The 20,483-nt window shown below is 34.5% G+C and overlaps 1 protein-coding gene across 1 annotated transcript in view; it reads left to right on the forward strand.

The window, feature by feature from the left end:
• The window catches only part of ITGB8 (integrin subunit beta 8), a 102,529-nt gene that overhangs the window by 74,334 nt on the left and 7,712 nt on the right, over positions 1–20,483 (forward strand). The window contains exons 7-11 of the mRNA XM_049785707.1: positions 8,435–8,530; positions 12,484–12,573; positions 14,057–14,191; positions 15,819–16,224; positions 20,204–20,429. Coding sequence (XP_049641664.1) covers positions 8,435–8,530; positions 12,484–12,573; positions 14,057–14,191; positions 15,819–16,224; positions 20,204–20,429 — 953 coding nt within the window. The remainder of the gene's footprint in view (positions 1–8,434; positions 8,531–12,483; positions 12,574–14,056; positions 14,192–15,818; positions 16,225–20,203; positions 20,430–20,483) is intronic.

The following is a 20,483-nucleotide window of genomic DNA, read 5'->3' on the forward strand; positions in this document are numbered from 1 at the left end:
ACTTTCTAACCATGCCCTTTATTTATGTTAAGACACATATAGTTATACTTTGCCTATGGTTATATTACATTATATTAAGTTTTATTCAAACTTCAGTAAAAGAATGAGAGCTAGAAAGGATATATTATTAACCTCTACATTTGTTGCCTAAATTAACTTCCATCTTTCCTCTCATCATCCTTCTTTCCTTCCTTACCTCTATTCTTCCTCCTTTCCTTCCTTCTTTCCTTCCTTTCTTTTTCCTCCCTTCCTTCTTTCTTTTCTTCTTTTCTTTCTTTCTTTCTTCCTGTTTGTGATCAACGCCTTGTAGTGCTCAGGGATCACCACAGATGAAGCTTTAAGGAACATCTGTGGTGCTGAGGTTCAAATCTGGGTTGGCTGTGTAGAAGAAAAGTGCCCACTTGCTGTACTGTGTTTCCGATTCCCACTTTCATTGCTATTATATTTATTTCTGTTCCTTTTTCTTCTAAAACCTATTTCTGATATTTTCAAAGTCCAAACTACTAGAGAAATAAATTCTGGTTTAATTTTTTGATGCTCTATGACTAAGAAATAATTATCAAACTTCAGAAAACATTAAATTTCTCTTTATCTCACTTTATCCCAGAACATACTAAATAAAAATGCTAATTCAATGAGCAATTATTTTGTACTGGGCATTGTCTTCTTCCGTCTTCATTACAACCAATGTTGCAGATGAGGAAGTCAAAGCTTAGACAGCTTTATAATTATGTAAAGTCACAGTTATTAAAACATCAATTAGATCAAGAACTAAAACTTTACTAGCTAATATCTGGTTCTATCAACATCCTTCAAATTGATGCTGTGATGAGCTCCTCTGTTTATTAACACAGAGCTGCCAGACTTACTGTTTATTTCTTAGGTTACTGAATTTTCATTATACTCTGTCAAATCACCACATGCCATATCTCCAAGCCCAGGTGAATGAGTCTGAATCACAGTTGTACATGAAATAATCCAAACCAGGCTGAGGGTGAATCACATATACACTGACAATCTTCTACCTCATATCTCTACCAGCTGCCACCCAGAACTGCAGTTTTTATTGAGCACAGATACAGAGAACACGTTGGGTGGGACTGTAAGGACAGATAGTTCAGGCTATCCTGAGCCATTCCCAGCCAGATTTACAAGTAAAACAATTTCTGTTTTGGGTTAATCCAAGTTGTAAACAAACATACAAATGAGCCAGGGATGATCTTTATTTTAGGTAAAGTAAGGTGTAACCTAATAATCTACCTTTGATAAAATGGGAAGGGAAGGTAAATATTTTGCCCAGGATACTTGCTTATTCAATATCTAACTTTTTCCTATGCCAGTATTCATACCGATTTAATATTGGCAGTCTTTCAGAAAACTACCAAATGTAAATGCTTTAATGACAATTAAAGGGAATAACTTGGTGTGTCAATTAAAAAAATTATATTCAACTTCAAAGATTCTTTTCAAATTATTTTCTAATTTTTTTGTTGTTTTTTGGGCCACATCCATTTGATGCTCAGGGGTTACTCCTGGCTAAGCGCTCAGAAATTGCCCCTGGCTTGGGGGGACCATATGGGACAATGGGGAATCGAACCACGGTCCTTCCTTGGCTAGCGCTTACAAGGCAGACACCTTGCCTCTAGCGCCACCTCATCAGCCCCTATTTTCAAAATTTTTAAAACATTTGCAAAATATATTTTTCTAAACCTGTTTCTGCATTATTCCCAATTTCATACAATACTGAATTTTAAAAATATAAAAAATAAAATAGCACTATATCTTGGTCATACTTTAAAGTCAATATCTTAATGTATATTAAAAAGACAATTGTGAGGACCCAGAGAGATAGCACAGTGGCATTTGCCTTGCAAGCAGCCAATCCAGGACCAAAGGTGGTTGGTTCGAATCCCGGTGTCCCATATGGTCCCCCATGCCTGCCAGGAGCTATTTCTGAGCATAGAGCCAGGAGTCACCCCTGAGCACCACCGGGTGTGACCCAAAAACCAAAAAAAACAAAACAAAACAAAAAAGACAATTGTGAAGATCATCTAAACCAAAAGATCATGTTAGGAGAAAAGAATAAGTATTTATTTAGTCCAATGGAAGTGACTGATGTGACTCTAGTGGCCAAAGAGAGAACAGAAAGTAAAGCACTATCCTTCCACCCAGCCAACTTAGGTTTGAGCCCCTGCTTTGAGTAATGTCTTCCAAGCACTGACAGGAGTGATTCCTGAATGCAGAGACAGAAGCTCGTGTGTACGCCACGAAACACTCAAACATAGCAATTTAAATATGAACAAATTAAAACAAATTTTTTTCACTTTGCCTACACTACATAAAAATAGATATCTTAAAATTAACCAAAGAGCGTACAATCACCTCAGGGTGTTATAGTACTTTGGGATTTCGTGAACATGGCGATCAAAAACAAAAGGTAAATATCACTCAGAAAGCATGCAGGATTTTTTAAATCCATGTGAAATTTTTCTTTATATGTTGTTCATAGTTGAACAATATGCCTGCTTTCAGTAATCTGTTCTCTAGAATGTTTTAAGTTATAAATGTCATAAAATAAGGACTTCAATAACAATTTGGAAAATAGAACAATTTCTAATGCCTTTCAGACTCACAGAAAAAATGACTAGGAAATGATGTTTGTAAACTACATTTTTTATTTTATTTTAATTGAAAGCAAATTGCACACAGAATCACCTGGGCCAACTTAACATTGCTTTTATGATGGCTATAAAATGAGAAAAAAAATAGTGCGCTGCAAAAATAGTACAATACAAACAATTTTATGTAAATATCTACAAAATAGAATGTTCCCATTAAATTCTATTTCTTTTTCAAGTTATCTTAGGCAGAAAAGATTTTATTACCACTCTTATTGAAAAGTTTACAAAAAATATTTTGTCTGTGTCCCTCTGGCAGTACATTGAATACCTTGGTTACAACTAATACACTTTGGCAAGGCCAAACCTTAGGAGCCAATTTTGGAAAGTCATAAAATGAAACAAGTCAAACAAGAATATCTCAGAGGCCAATATCTATCCTTGTAGTGAGAACCTCCAAGTGTCTTTAATTAAACAGTACTGCACTCTCCTTTTATATTTATGTATCATCATCTTGCATTTCAGTGGGAGGGAGATATATCTATTCACTCCATTTTACATATTAGAAATTGGAAGCACTATAAAGAAAATAAAAACTTTCTGAAATCACAAAGCCTTCCATAGAGTGTCTGGAGTAAAATCCAGGGAGTGTGATGTGAAGTCAGGAGCCCCTGGTCACCTTCAATCTGAAATTCATGATTCAAAAGAACTCCTAGACTACAGAGATGTAAAGACAGGCAACCATCACTACATGGGGTCAGTTTCCAGAGTCCCTGCCTACTTTAGTACAGTTTTCAGCTGGAGATATTTTTCTGCACAGAAAACATGTCAATGTTCAGAGACATTTTGGTATTACAATGGAAGATGTAGGCTTTCTCCCTTTTCTAGTGAGAGCAGGTCAGGGATATTCCTTCAATGCAAAGTTCCACAGTGCAGAAAACCCAGCCCCAAATGTCAATAACACCACTGATGAAAAATCTGGTCTATATATTACTATACTATATAAAGATAGAAGTTTGGCTATTAGGATCAATGTGGAATGACAATTCACAATTTATAGTTAACATCTTTATTTTTTGTTTTTGGTTTTTCAGCCACACCCATTTGATGCTCAGGGGTTACTCCTGGCCAAGTGCTCAGAAATTACCCCTGGCTTGGGGTGACTATATGGGATGCTGGGGGATCGAACTGCGGTCCTTCCTTGGCTAGCACTTGTAAGGCAGACACCTTACCTCTAACGCCACCTCACCAGCCCCTATAGTTAACATCTTTAAATAAACCACTATTACAAGACTGTTCCATATCATTTATCTCAACAATTAAACTCTAAGAAAACTGTTGGATAACTGAATAATGTATTTCACCAAGATGATGTAGTTACTTTTTGTGTGTTGGGATAGACAATCCTATATTTTCTTTAAAAAATTGTTATTAATTTTACTTCTATGAAGAAAATTCATTATCTGTGTATTTGCATACTGGTAAAAATTTTCCCACACAGCTACCACTTTAACCAGAAATGGCCCCAGTGAATATTCTTGCCTGTTCATTTCTTCTAACATTTATAAGATATTTCCCATAAGTCACAAGGAAGGTATCAGTGAAGAAGAATACAAAAGGAGTTTTATTTTTAATTTTTATTTTATTGAAACCATTGTCATTTACAAAGTACTTCATAGCTGGGTTTCAGACATACATTGAATCAGGCCCAGTGTTGACCTCCCTCCTCCATGTTCCTAGAATGTATCCCGTACCACTATCCCCTAACCCCAGACTGGCAGTACTACAACAAGCTCATTTTAAGTTAAGATTGTTAGTTTGGTTCTCTTGATTCCATTGTTGTTGACTTTGACTTAGATATTTATTTCTGTCCTTTTTTATCTCCACATATATACCTAAGACCCCCTTAGCCCCTGGCTCTTATCCTTTCATATTTGTGTTTCTCCTCCTGCACTCTATATCTTTCCTTCTCTCTATACTATGAGGTCAAGAGAACTTGAGACAACTCCCATTTAGACCACTGCATTTCTTCATGCAATTATTCCAACTACTACATATGAGTGACATCATTCTGTATTTATCCTTCTTCTGGCTTACTTCATTTAACATAATGTTTTCCAGTTCCATCCAGGTTGCTGCAAAATTGCATAATTGCAAACAAGTTCTTTAAATGACTATCTTAGCACATTGTCTCCATTCTTCCTTCTGTTCTTAAATGCCTGTTATCTCTGTTAATTCTTTTCAGAGTTCGGAGAAATTCTATTAATGGGTTAGACAAAGGGGGAGTTAAAATAGAGGATCAGTGACATCACCCGAATAGGACAGCTAGTGAAGCAGGAGTAATCCTGCTTGTGAAATACAAACACAAAACAAGAAAGATAAAGTACTTAAGCTATAAGATGCTTCATGGAAGAGAAGGTTCTTTAACAATGTCCATTAATCTATAGCTCTCCTGTCAATAGTAATTTACTCAAACATCTGTTAAACATTTGCAATTTTAACAAATCTGCCTTAAGTTATTTGGAATTTTATAGCATATTTTTCCCTAAGGTTTATAAAATGTGTTCTTTCAGACTTTAGAACGCAAGAGACTTTTCCAGTAAGCTTCTAGCCAAGCTAGGATTTTCTAGATCTAAACTTTGTGTACTTTTGGTTAATGTAACTTCCTGTTTTTGAAAGGAATAAATGGATTAAGAAGCCCCCATAAACTGCTTACATACTGAACTGTGCTTTAACTTTTTACTTTGTATGTCTCAAGTATAAGCTGGCTAAAGACATATGGATTAAATTTCCCTAAAATATGAGTGGTTTTAAAATTGTAGGATAAATAAATACTTGGCGATGTGATTATTTGTTTTTTTGGTTAAAGCCAATATGTTTTAAAAAGTTTTTGCCATAAAAAAAAAACAAATAATTACATTTACTCTTCCCTTACTTGTTCTCTTTAATTTTCTAGCATTATGCAAATTGTCATAAATGTACTTTAAAATATGCATGCTGTAATGATAATTATCTGGCAGACCTATTTTTGTGATGGTTTTTCTGTTTCTTTAAAATAATATTCCTAATAAATGCCCCAGACAGAAATTTTCTTACACAAATTAATGTAGTAGTGCTTTATAAACCTATTCATAAATGGTTTCATATCACATATAAGTAAAGTTCATAAAATTTAATTTGGTTTTTTGAGCAATCTCAGATTATCTAAAAATCAAAAATTTTACGAGGGTGGTTAATCTTGAGGACTGCTATAACAAAAGTCATAAATTCTAATAACCAATAGAAAGTTATTTCTCATGAATACTAGTAGGTTTGGTGTCTGGTGAAAATCTTCTTTCTGAAAATCTGAAAATCTTTCTTCATAGCAGGCACCTTCTAGCTGTGAGCTCACATAATGGAAGAAGCCAGCAAGCTACTGGGTCTCGTTGCTGAGACGCTGATCTCATTCAAAGGGCTCCACTTTCATAATACAAACTATCTATCAAAGGCCTAACCACTTACATCAAAAGGTTTACACTTTCACATATGCATTTGAAGTGGGAACACCAATAGTCACAATGCTACTGATGTCAAGGATCATAATTTTAAACACAAGGCTGCAGCTTTTCTATGGGCATATAATTCTAATAGATGGGTCACATAATTGCCACAGTGCCTAAGTGTTAACCAGCAGGATTTAGCAAGAGGTTTTCCCTAAAATAAAACTCACTGGTATTTGTGTATAAAAGGGTAAGCAAAATCCTTGGAAGTAAAATCTATACAAACTTATCATTTAAATTTAAATCATAAACTGTGTAAGCTTAGTCACATAATAATCTGCGTGTATAACTAGATTCTAAGTAACAACACTGGAAGTGAACTTTTTATATCATTTTTCTGTATATCCAGTTAGGAAGAGGTTAGTAGAGGAGTTTTTATGAAAAGAAAAATACCTAGGATTTTTCTTTGTTTTTCTCTTTGGGGGCCACACCTCCTGTTTACCTCTGGGGCTTACTCCTAACTTTGCTTAGGAATCACATTGGATGGAACTATGAGGACCATATATCATGCCAGTGATCCAACCCAAATTAGCCATGTCCATAATAAGCACCTTCCCTACTACATTCTCTCCTCAATCCCACAGTCTATGATTTAAGCACAGGGTTTCTTGCTCTAAAACAGTTTATGATATATCCATAATATATATAATTTATTTACTATATATATAATTTATTTACTACTCATTTGATATATATATATCAAATGAGTAGTAAATAAATTTGTGTATATATGTTCATATATTTTCATTTTAATATATATGTTCATATATTTTCATTTTAATCCCACAGTCTATGATTTAAGCACAGGGTTTCTTGCTCTAAAACAGTTTATGATATATCCATAATATATATATAATTTATATACTATATATATATATATCAAATGAGTAGTAAATAAATTTGTGTATATATGTTCATATATTTTCATTTTAATATATATGTTCATATATTTTCATTTTAATCCCACAGTCTATGATTTAAGCACAGGGTTTCTTGCTCTAAAACAGTTTATGATATATCCATAATATATATATATATAATTTATTTACTATATATATATATAATATATATATCAAATGAGTAGTAAATAAATTTGTGTATATATGTTCATATATTTTCATTTTAATATATATGTTCATATATTTTCATTTTAATCCCACAGTCTATGATTTAAGCACAGGGTTTCTTGCTCTAAAACAGTTTATGATATATCCATAATATATATATATATAATTTATTTACTATATATATATATAATATATATATCAAATGAGTAGTAAATAAATTTGTGTATATATGTTCATATATTTTCATTTTAATATATATGTTCATATATTTTCATTTTAATCCCACAGTCTATGATTTAAGCACAGGGTTTCTTGCTCTAAAACAGTTTATGATATATCCATAATATATATATATATAATTTATTTACTATATATATAATTTATTTACTACTCATTTGATATATATATATATCAAATGAGCAGTAAATAAATTTGTGTATATATGTTCATATATTTTCATTTTAATACTTTTCCCTAATTTCACCTCAGAATATGATGGTCACTAATATTTATTTCTGGATATTGTTACCATTCAATCAGAGCCAGAAAGTGGACAGCGGGCAGTGCTATACTAAGGTACAGCACTTACCTCGGATGCAATTGATCGCTAGTTTGATCACTAGCACTACATATGGTTCCCTAATATCAACAGGGCTGATCCTGAATGCAGATCCAACAATAAGTCCTGAGGGCAGCAGCCAATTACCAATTGGCAATTACCAATTAATTATATTGTTTTGAGTCTGATGTGAATATAAAGAATTATTGAACACTTTTAAACTATATTGGAATCAACTATTTTTCAGTTCATCTTTTATGAGACTATGCTATTAAATAACATTAAAATGCTAATGTCGAGGCCGGGCGGTGGCGCTAAAGGTAAAGTGCCTGCCTTGCCTGCGCAAGCCTTGGACGGACCGCGGTTCGATCCCCCGGTGTCCCATATGGTCCCCCAAGCCAGGAGCAACTTCTGAGCACATAGCCAGGAGTAACCCCTGAGCGTTACCGGGTGTGGCCCAAAAACCAAAAAAAAAAAATGCTAATGTCAATATTTTAAAGCAAATTTAAGTACCTGTAGTAAAAATCATAATCATTCCCCAAAAAAGGATGTTATCAGTCATGTGGTTTCTTCATCATTGTAACTAGAGAGACAGATATGGGATGCAACTACTAAATTCTAACCTTTTATTTTTTTCATTATATATTACAGGAACATCCCTCATTAGGTCAACTTTCAGAAAAATTAATAGACAACAACATTAATGTTATTTTTGCAGTCCAAGGAAAACAATTTCAATGGTATAAGGTAGGTATCATTCTAAAACAAAAAAAAAATATTTTATGGGCTGAAACTAGAAAATATTCTAGATTCATGGTTGACTCCAAAGTTACCAGACTTTGTATAATCTAAACTTTTTTACTATACTAATTAACATACATTCTTGTGCATTAAGTACAAATTCTAAGTTTATAATGCCTATAACCAAGTATGAGCACTGATATAAATGTGATACAAATATGATTATAATAGAGGATTTTTATTAGGTGACAAGTAGTAAGTTCGGGCCTGGAGAGATTGCTCAGCGGCGTTTGCCTTGCAAGCAGCCGATCTAGGACCAAAGGTGGTTGGTTCAAATCCCAGTGTCCCATATGGTCCCCTGTGCCTGCCAGGAGCTATTTCTGAGCAGACAGCCAGGAGTAACCCCTGAGCACTGCCGAGTGTGGCCCAACCCCACCCCCACACCCAAAAAAGAAAAGTAGTGAGTTCGCACTTGAACTCAGTATACTTTATGTGCATACCCTATAGTAGATTACAACTGGGGACTATCAGCTTTTCAGTAGCAACAACAGATGTACATTTGTCCTAAATCATACCGCAGAGGAACAAAAGAAGTTCTGAAATGACTAACACAATCAGTGCATAAGGATAGTCTTGGTTTTGTTCAGAATCCTTTGGTGAGAACTATGATTAGAACAAGAACAGCACAGACTGCTTTTTGGCGCCCTACTATAGCTTTTTGTTCATGATCTTTTACCTTTCATCTTCCCCAAATCTGTTTTTCTTTTATTACCATGATGCTAGAATGCCCTTTATGTATATCTCGCCATTTAGTTTCCTCATCTCCTTTGCTTCTTCCAACAAATGTTTCCATCACCCATTTTGGCGTTCTTTCCACCCCTTACCAAATACCCAATCACCATATTTATTATCTGAAAACTTTATTTTTTTTATTTTTTAAGTTTTTATTTCTTCACCTTCATTTACAAAACTTCAGATAATAGAATTTAAGACATTTAATGTTTCCACTCCAAACTCACCACCAGAAGACACTTTTACGCTATGTTACCTACAACATTTTATCTCCCTTAATGAAATAGCAAATGAGATTTGTAAAATACAGAGAAATGCAACTGTAAATTACCCCAGAGTATTATCAAAGCATCATTTTTTTTATGAGCCCTAGTTTTACTTAACAGGTAAGAAACATTTCTTCAAAGAAATGAGATAATAAAAATCTAAAAGCTGATCATGAATCTAGATAGTTCCGGAACATTCACTTACAAAACTTCTGATTACTTCAATAATAATTACATGGAAGGAACTATAGAATATAGAATATATTAAAGTAATTATGCTATTTAACTCTCTGTATGAAAACATCACTTTAATCTCACTTTCTTCCCTTAGATGTCTACAATAGAACTTTAATTTCCTAGTTTCCAAAATTTACATACCATTAAATAATTGAAGTAAAACAAACATTTACATCATTAAAAGTTAAATGTCTGGGGCCAGAGAGGTGGTGCAGAGGTAGGGTGTTTGCTTTGCATTCGGCTATCATAGGACGAACCATGGTTCAATTCTCCCCAGTGTCCCATATGGTCCCCTAAGCCAGAAATGATTTCTGTGCTTAGAGCCAGGAGTAACAACCTAGCATCATCGGTGTGACCCAAAATCCAAAAAAAAAAAAAAAAAAGTTTGTCTGCCCAAATTAAATTACCTAAACTAATTTGACAATAGTAGCTTATCTACTTATTGAGTATTTACTTTTGACAAAGACTTTATTAACATTTTATTTTAAAAATTCCTAACACTGAGAGCAACAAAATTAATATTAATATACCAATTTTAAATATAAAGAAACAAATGTAGAATGGCTGTATGTTTCATCAAACATCTTGTAAGTACCCAAATTTTGAGTTTAGCTATTAAGTAGGAGCTTTAAAAGTACCAGAACTGTTATGTTTTGGGCTGGTCTGCTTCTGTCTCTTTTTTTCTCTGATTGTTTTTTTAATGCCATAGGCTCTACTGATTTCCCCTTCTCCCTCCTCTTTTGCGCATATTTTGATGACCACAAAGCCAAATTAACTATTCATTTAATTGAATGAAGAGTGAAAATTCACCAGCTCTGAAGTGCTGAGAAGCTCCAATATTTTTGCATGTACATTTGCAATTACCTGATTTAGTTGCCTAAAATATTTGTATCAAACTCCTTCTTGACCATAACAGCCCTCAAGTTTTTTGCCTAAATTCTCATACTGTCTGCTGGGGTGAGCTATTTAATTCACAACGATGACCATAGTATTCATTAGAGTACTCAATGCGTACTAGAGTATGCATTTCTTTGATTTAGAGGGCCAGGTTTTAAATGTTGTAAATGAAGTCATCTAGTCCCTACTGGGTTTTCCCATCTCATCACACTATTTTTTTTTTTTTTTTTTGGTTTTTGGGCCACACCCTGTGACGCTCAGGGGTTACTTCTGGCTATGCGCTCAGAAGTTGCTCCTGGCTTCTTGGGGGACCATATGGGACGCCGGGGGATCGAACCACGGTCCGTCCTAGGCTAGCGTAGGCAAGGCAGGCACCTTACCTCCAGCGCCACCGCCCGGCCCCCCATCACACTATTTTTTACCTTGAATGTGTTCATCCAGCCATGTTTCTCATCCTCCTATCTACATGTACTCACTAAGTTCCCTCTGTTGTGCCTACCACAATTACTGGGAGCATTTTTCATTTCAAATATTCATTTAAGACAGTTCATGATCACCTTCTCCAAAAATCAGTCCCTAGCAGCCCTTGGCCAACCATCAAATGCTTGCTGGCCTTCTAATTAGAATTGATGCAAATCTCTATTTTAGCCCATGTATATAGTTATTTTTTATTCTGGATATTCAAATACATGTTTTAATGCCATTTAAATTCCTCTGAGCGTTTTAAGAATGAAAAATAAGTAGTCTACTAATTTAGCATCTCAAAACTCAATATGCTTAATACAAATAGATAAATAGTGGGCAGAGCTTTAGTATAGTGGTTAGAGCTTTGCCTTGCATATGGTTGACCTGGCTTTGATCCCCTGGATCCCACCCAGGTGTGATCCTGAGCTCAGACCCAATGGTAACAATGCCCTGAACATTTTTAGATATGGCACAAAATAAATAAATAAATAAAATAAAAAATTAAGTAGATGTAAAAAATATCTGTAGGCAATACATTTTCTCTATTCCCTGGCCATTGTTTTGAACTTTGAAGTAAGTTTCAAGACATTTCAGAGTTTGATTTCTTATAACTAAGTACCCTTCACTTTACTGTCTGTTCTTTCTTGGGTCTACAAACAAGATAAACATGTAAGCATTTGCTAAGTCTTGTTTTTTATTAGAACTATTTGATCTTTTCCATAACAACTTAATTTTATCTACCCAGAATATCTGATCCATGAAACTTGCACAAAGTTGTACTTTGATATTTTTGCCTCTAGTCAGGACCATCACATTCTAAACAATGCCATTCCATGGAACAATAGCTTTACAAGATATCTTTATGTATTACCTATAGTTTTATGATTAAACAAATTTAAATACATGCTAAATAAATAAAGCTATTTCCAATTTTCTGGTTTTATCTGAAGCTTTAACTTATTAATACACATTTTGATTCCAACAAGAAGAGGCACAGCTTCCCAGGATCCTCAAATCCTGTTTATATCTTTAATTTCTTGGGATCAGGTTTTTGAAAGGTACTTTAAGAAATTCTGGTCTGAATTTGAAATTTAAGTCACAAGGGCGGAAATTCATGCATGTATGCATATCTATTACAATCTTAATTAAATGCTTAAACTACCCTTCCAATTGCTTGTATATTTCTTACGCTGTATATTCCACTGACAAAGATAAGAAGTTTAATGGTTCTTAACTACTTAATGTTTCTTAAACTACTCAATTCTACTGTCACTGTGTAAACACTTTTGTCATATTTTCTAGGACCTTCTGCCTCTCCTGCCTGGCACCATTGCTGGAGAAATTGAATCAAAGGCTACAAACCTCAATAATTTGGTCATAGAAGCCTATAAGGTATGCATATATTAAAAACTTGTTTCAAGTACACCTTTAATTCCAATTTCTATGACAAGAAACCACATCACATTAAGAACGGTGATAAGAACAATAGGTTAACCCAGGCCCAACCACTAACTCTCTTTTCCTCCTTTACCTCATTGGCAGAAAATGTAGGGGGAAACGACCTAAATTTACCTCAAAATCAAACATTCAATAAGGTGCCACATTTTTAGAGCACTAGGATTTACTTTATTACCAAGAAATTTCATAATATCCTACATATCCTGTATCCTATCCAAAGATCCAGTAAGAAACCCACAGTTTTTAAAGTAACAATCCATAGGAAAAAAACTATCTGTGATATAGAGACTATTAAGAGACCCGCACATACCAGTTGGAAGAGGAACGGTAAAATTCTGGCATGTCTTAATTCTTCTTTTAAGAAGAAAATATATTTAAAAAAAAAGATTTTGAATCAGTTTAGGACCCCAGTGATGATACTGAATATCAGAACAATTTGATTAACCCAAATAAACCCTATGGATTTGGCAAAGATTCTAAGCCAATTTTAGAAAATATCTAGAACAGTAACTGACAGATGTTCTTATACCTACAGTATGAACATGACTTTCATGAAATTTAGCTTTTAATTATGTATCAACTAAACACTAGCTGTACTGATAGTCTAATGTATTTGAAACAACTATTCCTTTAACAGCTGCAAAAATCAGAAGCAGGTTTCAATTTTTAAACTTTATTGATTGATTGATTTTTTGGGGGGCCACACCCGGCAGCGTTCAGGGGTCATGCCTGGCTCTGCACTCAAAAATCACCCCTGGCAGGCTGGGGGACCATATGGGTCCTCCTGGGTCGGCCTCATGCAAGGCAAACACCCTACCACTGTGCTATCTCTCCAGTGCCCCGCTTCAATTTTTAAACTGCCATGATTAATATAAGTTTTTAATGCCTGATTGAACATTTACCAAAAACAGTTTTACCAAATTTAAAAAGTTTTGTAACAAACTGAGGGATCTTTCATATGCTCAAAATATGTCAAAGAAATTAAGTTTAAAGTTTAAAAGGGGCCGGAGCAGTAGCTCAGCAATAGGGTGTTTGCCTTGCATGTGGCTAACCTAGGATGGACCATCGTTTGATCCCCAGGAGTCCCATCTGGTCCCCCAAACCAGGAGCAGTTTCTGAGCGCAGAGCAGGAGTAAACCCTTAGTGTCACAGGGTTTGGCCCAAAAATAAAAACAAAACAAGCAAAAAAAAATTTTACTTTAAAAAAATAATTTAAATACATCTAGTACAAAAGTTTAATACATTTTATGTATTCCAAATATGGTTGGGCCATTATTGGAAGCTTTTATTTATCCTTTAATAAAAACAGATTTGACTTAATTAAAATTAAATGTATAATGTTCTAATAAATGCCTAAGTTTAGCTGCTTACTTTTATTTGTTACATTTCATGTAATTTTAAAATTATATCTCTGCAGAAACTCATTTCAGAAGTCAAAGTTCAGGTGGAAAACCAAGTAAGAGGTGTCTATTTTAACATTACTGCAATCTGTCCAGATGGAGCCAGAAAAGCAGGGACAGAGGGATGCCAGAATGTAACAAGCAATGACGAGGTATGTGGGTGAGCAATTTTTTCATTTAAAATAAAGAAAGACGACAAGGAAATCAGACAACTAAAGGCAGGCAAATCCTTGGTCTCAGATTACAGAAACGAAAAGACCATAAATGAAGAGAAATGGAGGGGGTGAGATAAGAAAAGGTGAACAGAAAGTAACAGGGGAAAGAGTCAGAGGTCTTAGACACATTTATAATTAGTGCTTCCTAACTTTGCAATTTATTTAAAATATATAAAGTGGTCCAGAGCAATAGCACATTGGGTAACGCCTTGCACACGGCCTACCCAGATCTACCGATCTCCAGCATCTCATATGGTCCCCTGAGCCTGCCAATAGTGTTTTCTAAGCACAGAGCCAGGAGTAACTCCTGAGCACTGATAGATGTGGCCCAAAAATCAAAATAATAATATAAAAAATAAATAAAGGAGGTTGGTCACATGCTTTGTTAAACAAAAGAATTCTGAATAACTGTATTTACTACTGATTCTCTGAATCTTATTTATCTACTTTCAAAATCACTTCTTGGTTCTTCTCAAAGATTCTACTTGTTTTACAATAAAAAAAAAAGAAAACAAGGAAAATTTTCAGGAGAAATTTTACTTTAATGAATGAAAAATTTTCCAATCCATATCCTTAGCTATGTTCTAAGTTTTTACTGTGACACATGTACAATTTTGTTTTGAAGTTTTAAGAGCAGAGAATTAAAAATCACAGATATTTTTTCCTGTGAGTTCATATGAATCCTCTTATTTTTCTCCATTATCATCATGTATAAAATAAAATTCAACTCCAAAACTTTATCTTTATTTAGCCCTAAAAAATAGGAACAAAATTTGAAAAATGCTCTTTTGTAAATCCCAGATAAGGTTTTTAAGTCAGTAGAATAATTTGATTTTGGCCATTGAATGTATCCTTATTGTCAGTATTTTCTTTTTTTTTTTTTTATACGGGGTTTAATAAACACCAAAATGCTCAGTTGATGCTCAGGAGTAACTCCTGTCTCGAAACTCTAAGATTATTCCTCACAAAATTCAGGAGATTCTATAGGATGCCAGGACTAAACCTGGCTGGACTTCTAACAACACAAGCTCCTTATATTCTATATTTTCTCTTCAGCTCCAATAACTCTATATTTTAAAGACCAAATCTAGAAAATAATCTAAGTCTCTAAAGTCTATTAAGAAATTAATTGAGAATATATGTTATCATTGGAAGTGAGCTAGCTAGCATTTTAAAACTTTTTATCTAAGTCCATTTAATGGTAAAGCATGGACAATTATGAATAATTGCACCCTTTAATTCTATAATTATATAGAAAATATAAGTATAAATATATAAATATAAAATAAATATATAAATATAAAATAAACATATAAATATAAAATAAATATATAAATATAAAATAAATATATAAATATAAAATATATATTATATAGAAATCAAAACTAATTTAAAGTACATCTTTCATTGCATCTATACATTATAATATTTATGTTCAATTTTAGATTTCAGTATCGATTTCAATAAGACGCCCTAGCAATGACTCAGAATATAGTCAAATAATACAATGTTGATCATTATAATAACCAACATCTATACTTTTCTGTCTCCTTCCCCAACTTAGGTTCTTTTCAATGTAACAGTTACCATGAAAAAATGTGATGTTGCAGAAGGAAAAAGCTATGCAATCATCAAACCTATTGGTTTCAATGAAACCACTAAAATCCATATCCACAGAAACTGCAGCTGTCGGTGTGATGACAGCAGAGAAACTAAAAGAAAGTGTGTAGATGAAGCTTTTTTAGACCCCAGGTGTTTTCAGTGTGATGAAAATAAATGTCACATTTATGAAGATCAATTCCCTTCTGAAAGTTGTAAGTCACACAAGGATCAACCTGTGTGTAGTGATCGAGGAATCTGTGTTTGTGGGAAATGTTTATGTCATAAAGTTAAACTTGGAAAAGTGTATGGAAAATACTGTGAGAAAGATGACTTCTCTTGTCCCTATCACCATGGAAATCTATGTGCCGGTAAGGATAAATGTATAAATACAGATTTGACTAGCTTTCTTTAACTTTATCTATAATTTAAAATATATTTAAATCATGTTTTTAAATGACTAATCCTGAATCGGATATATTTTTTTTGTCATATCACTTTCTCCTTTATCTCTTTTTTTTTTTAATATAAATTTTTATTTTGATTATAGTGGCTTACATATTGTTGACAATAATATTTTAGGTACATATTTACATAAAATCAGGAGGGATTCCCATCTCCAAATTGTCATCCCTACGCCTCCGTTTCTATCCTACCTCCCTTTTCCTTTTCCCTCACCCCAGGGTGGCTAGAATATGTGGTCCCCTCTGTATCTAACCCACTACTTAGTAGTCTTGCACCTGTTTGGTCTTGATGCCTCCCTTATTTCCCCCTCTAACTGGAGTCAGGACTAGCTAGTTCAAGTTGCGTGGTTTTGTTTGAAGGAGAAAAAAGTAATAAACTGGGGTAAGAGTCTAATACCCCAAAAATGGGCGGAGTCCTTCTAAAGGCTCTCATCATCAATCTGGGAGATGGAAAAAGTAGGTGAAACACTCCACTAGTACCAAAAGAAGTGTCAAATATCCAGTGAGGGCTCCAGCTATATCGATAAGCACCACACAGAGCAGACAAAACAAACAAACAAACAAGTAGAAAAAAAAAACAAAACAAAAACAGACAAACAAAAATCACGCCATGGTCTTGAATTAAGAAACATGGCATAGCACATAACGAAAGAGAAGAAAGGAAGAGAAAAAAAAATAAGTATAATTGGGGACTACACTTTCAATAATCACACCCAAACAGAGAAATCGACCAAAATAGAATGGTAAATCAAAAATAATAATAACAATAATAAATGAAGGTAATATATATATTTATATCAAAAAAATAGCCAAGGTTTTGTGCTTTTTGTATTTTTGTTTTTTCCCTCCTGCACTGGCACAGTAAATATTAGGGTCATTCGAAAAAGAATTCACTTGGCCTAAGAGATATGGGATTTCTCCGTCCTTGGAGCATACTCTCATGGGATCAACTCTAGACATTGCTCAGGATCCTTTACTTTCCCGGTGGTGTTTTTTTTGTTTTTGTTTTTGTTTTTTTTCCTTTGGTGTGTGGAAGACTTCTGCTCTGTGTTTAGAGGTCTCAGTATCTGTACAGATCCTGAGGTGGGACTTATGATGAAGTCAGTCTTTGTGGTTCTAGAGGTTCTGTTACCTCAGTGTCATTTTAATCCATCTTCTGTGGTTGATGATCTTGGTCTTTGCACTGAGCCTAGGGTGGCACCTAGGATAGCGTCTTTCTTTGTGCTCCCCAAAAGCCCCATTCCATTACAATTGTCTCTGCCGGATCTTTGGGGCTGGGGCGGATATATTTTTTAATATAAAGTCCCCATGTCTCTGCAAATAGGGCACAGGTAACAAATTTACACCACATAGTTTGGATTGTTTTAACTTGTTCTGTGCATGAGACACTTGGAATTAAAATTAATTATAACTCTCAAGGACTCCTTGACCTTGGAAATAGACTTACCAGAACATAAAAATGACTAATGGTGGCTGACAGGTTTCTTCCAGAAGAATGTGGTTCATTCTTGTAAATGGTCACTCCTTCGAGTTTGCTCAAAGAAAATGAGCTTACTCTGAAAGATTTGTAACTCACTTTGGCCACAATAAAAATTAAAAAAAAAAAAAAAGTTAAATTCAAAAAAAAAAAAAAAACAACTTTCATTCACTGAAAAAATCTAATGTATTTTAGCAGGTTTGTAATAATTAGAACCTCTTCAGTTTACTTTTAGACCACCAAGAAGATAACTGTCAGAGGAGAGATTATTTTTAAAAATATTGCTTTCATATGTAATCTAAACTAGTCCCAGAGGCTCTACACAGGCCAAATTAAAAACTGGAAGAAGAAGAAGAAAAAAAAAAAAAAAAAAAAAACCAACTAAGTAATGTCCTTTTGGTTAATTCCATTTACTGCCACCTAGAGGATAGATTCCAGAAAAATCTATGCAGTATTTGGAAATAGAAAATTTTATTTTTCAATGCATTAGTTAATTTCTGTCACAGTGGCTAAATTCTATTATTGTGAAAATGCAATATTAAGTTATCACTTTAGTGACAATTATTGAGTTATTGATGATTTGAGCAATTTCACTCTAATTTAAGCATAAAAAATTAATACGCCTATATAAAACTAAATTTCTAGTCTTGCATGTTTGCTTAGATTACCTTCATATGTGATGAAAAACTGTTTATTATTTATACATAATATTTTATATTCCAAAATATTATTAGGTTGTAGGATAATAGAATTGATGACTATAATAAATTTTAGGTCACTGTAGAGAAAATCAGTAACAGCTACAAATCAAAGATAATCCTATTTGGAACAGCAAAGATAAACCATTTTGAGATGATTTATAGTAGCTACCCTCTCCAAAAAAGTTAAATATGGACATTTAAACGCAGCAAAACTCCCAGTTTCTGTTTAGAATGGCCACTGTATTGGCCTTTCTATTTTTTTGTTTGTTTGCTTGTTTGTTTGTTTTGGGGCCACACCCTGTGACGCTCAGGAATTACTCCTGGCTATGAGCTCAGAAATCACTTCTGGCTTGGGGGACCATCTGGGAAGCTGGGGATTGAATCCAGGTTCGTCCTAGGTCAGCCACGTGCAAGGCGAATGCCCTACCGCTGTGCTATCGCCCTGCCTTGTATTGGCCTTTCTATATGACTATGATTGTGTGTAGTTGAGGATCTGCTTTTAATTAAGTCTGTGTAACTTATGAGTACAAACTGTAGACTGACAAGCATTTTCTTCACTAAGTCTCCTATGGGAATAAAAACACATGTTCACAGGTCAGCAGGCTAGGATGAGGCATGCAGCCGCATATGGGGAAAAGAATCTGGCAGGCAATTGTTTGGCCTGGATCTCATTAGTTTTACACTTAGCAAATTAAGCTGTTCCAACAGTAGACTCTGGAACAGTTGCCCTGAAAGGTACCTGACAATCATAGGAGGAAATAGTAAGCCAGGAAAGGAGGGAGAGAGGGAAACCTGGAGGCAGATTAAATAGAAGAAAGAAGGGAAAGAGAAAAGAATGTGGTCAAAAAGTTATGCTATCTAACCCTCTAAATTGAGCATTCTCTTGGAGATTACTGATTCATTTAGATTATTAAATTTTTCATACTCCCCTTTGTTCCAAAATTTATATAACCACATACTGTGTGGAGGTCATTCCTCAAAAAATATTTTAAAATGTCTCAGCCTAATTGATCCCTCGGCGTCCCATATGGTCCCCCAAGCCAGGAGCAATTTCTGAACATATAGCCAGGAGTAACCCCTGAGCATCATCGAGTGTGGCCCAAAAATAAAAACAAAAAATAAATAAAATAAAATAATGTCTCAGCCTCAACAAAAACACAATATTGTGGTTTGCTTTCTCATTTCTATTATCATTGAATAACAACCAACAGATTAAAACATGCCAACTAACTGCTAAAGAATACCTTGAAGATTTGAAAGGATTAATTCAACCTTCCCAGAATTCAAACACTACAGGACTTTGTTAAGACATATCTTCAAAAGTATCTCATGCCCTTGGCAATAATGAGAAATTCAGAGAATAAATTATGGGGTTATTTATAAAGTTCTGGTATTTCAGATTTCAATGAGACAATCAACATTATTTCAGGTTTCATAGCTTCTTTGTAGTTGTGCGTTCTGCATTTAAACCTCAATGTACAGAAACTTTCAAGTAGTCAGGCAACAGCAGAACTTCATTGGAGAATGGACAATGGTAGAATGATATAGAAAATGAGCGCTGAAGACCTAGCATTGTTTATGTCCGACAAATAGAAAAATAAGCTGTTTCCATTCACTTTGCTCTCAGTGTGTTTCCACAGAGATAGGAGGAAGACCCATTTGGAGACACTTTACAAGTCAATGACCCCCATAACTGTTTCTGTTACAGGGCATGGAGAGTGTGAAGCAGGCCGCTGCCGGTGCTTCAGTGGCTGGGAAGGGGACCGGTGCCAATGCCCATCAGCATCAGCCCAGCACTGTGTCAACCCAAGGGGTCAAGTGTGTAGTGGGAGAGGGACATGTGTGTGTGGCCGGTGTGAGTGCACCGACCCCAGGAGCATAGGACGCTTTTGTGAGCATTGCCCCAAGTGCCACCCAACCTGCAGTGAGAACTGGTATGTATTCCCTGTTTCCAGACCAACAGAAGTCGAACTCTTTATGTTATGTTT

This window comes from Suncus etruscus, chromosome 13, assembly GCF_024139225.1.
Source record: "Suncus etruscus isolate mSunEtr1 chromosome 13, mSunEtr1.pri.cur, whole genome shotgun sequence".
NCBI lineage: Eukaryota > Metazoa > Chordata > Mammalia > Eulipotyphla > Soricidae > Suncus > Suncus etruscus.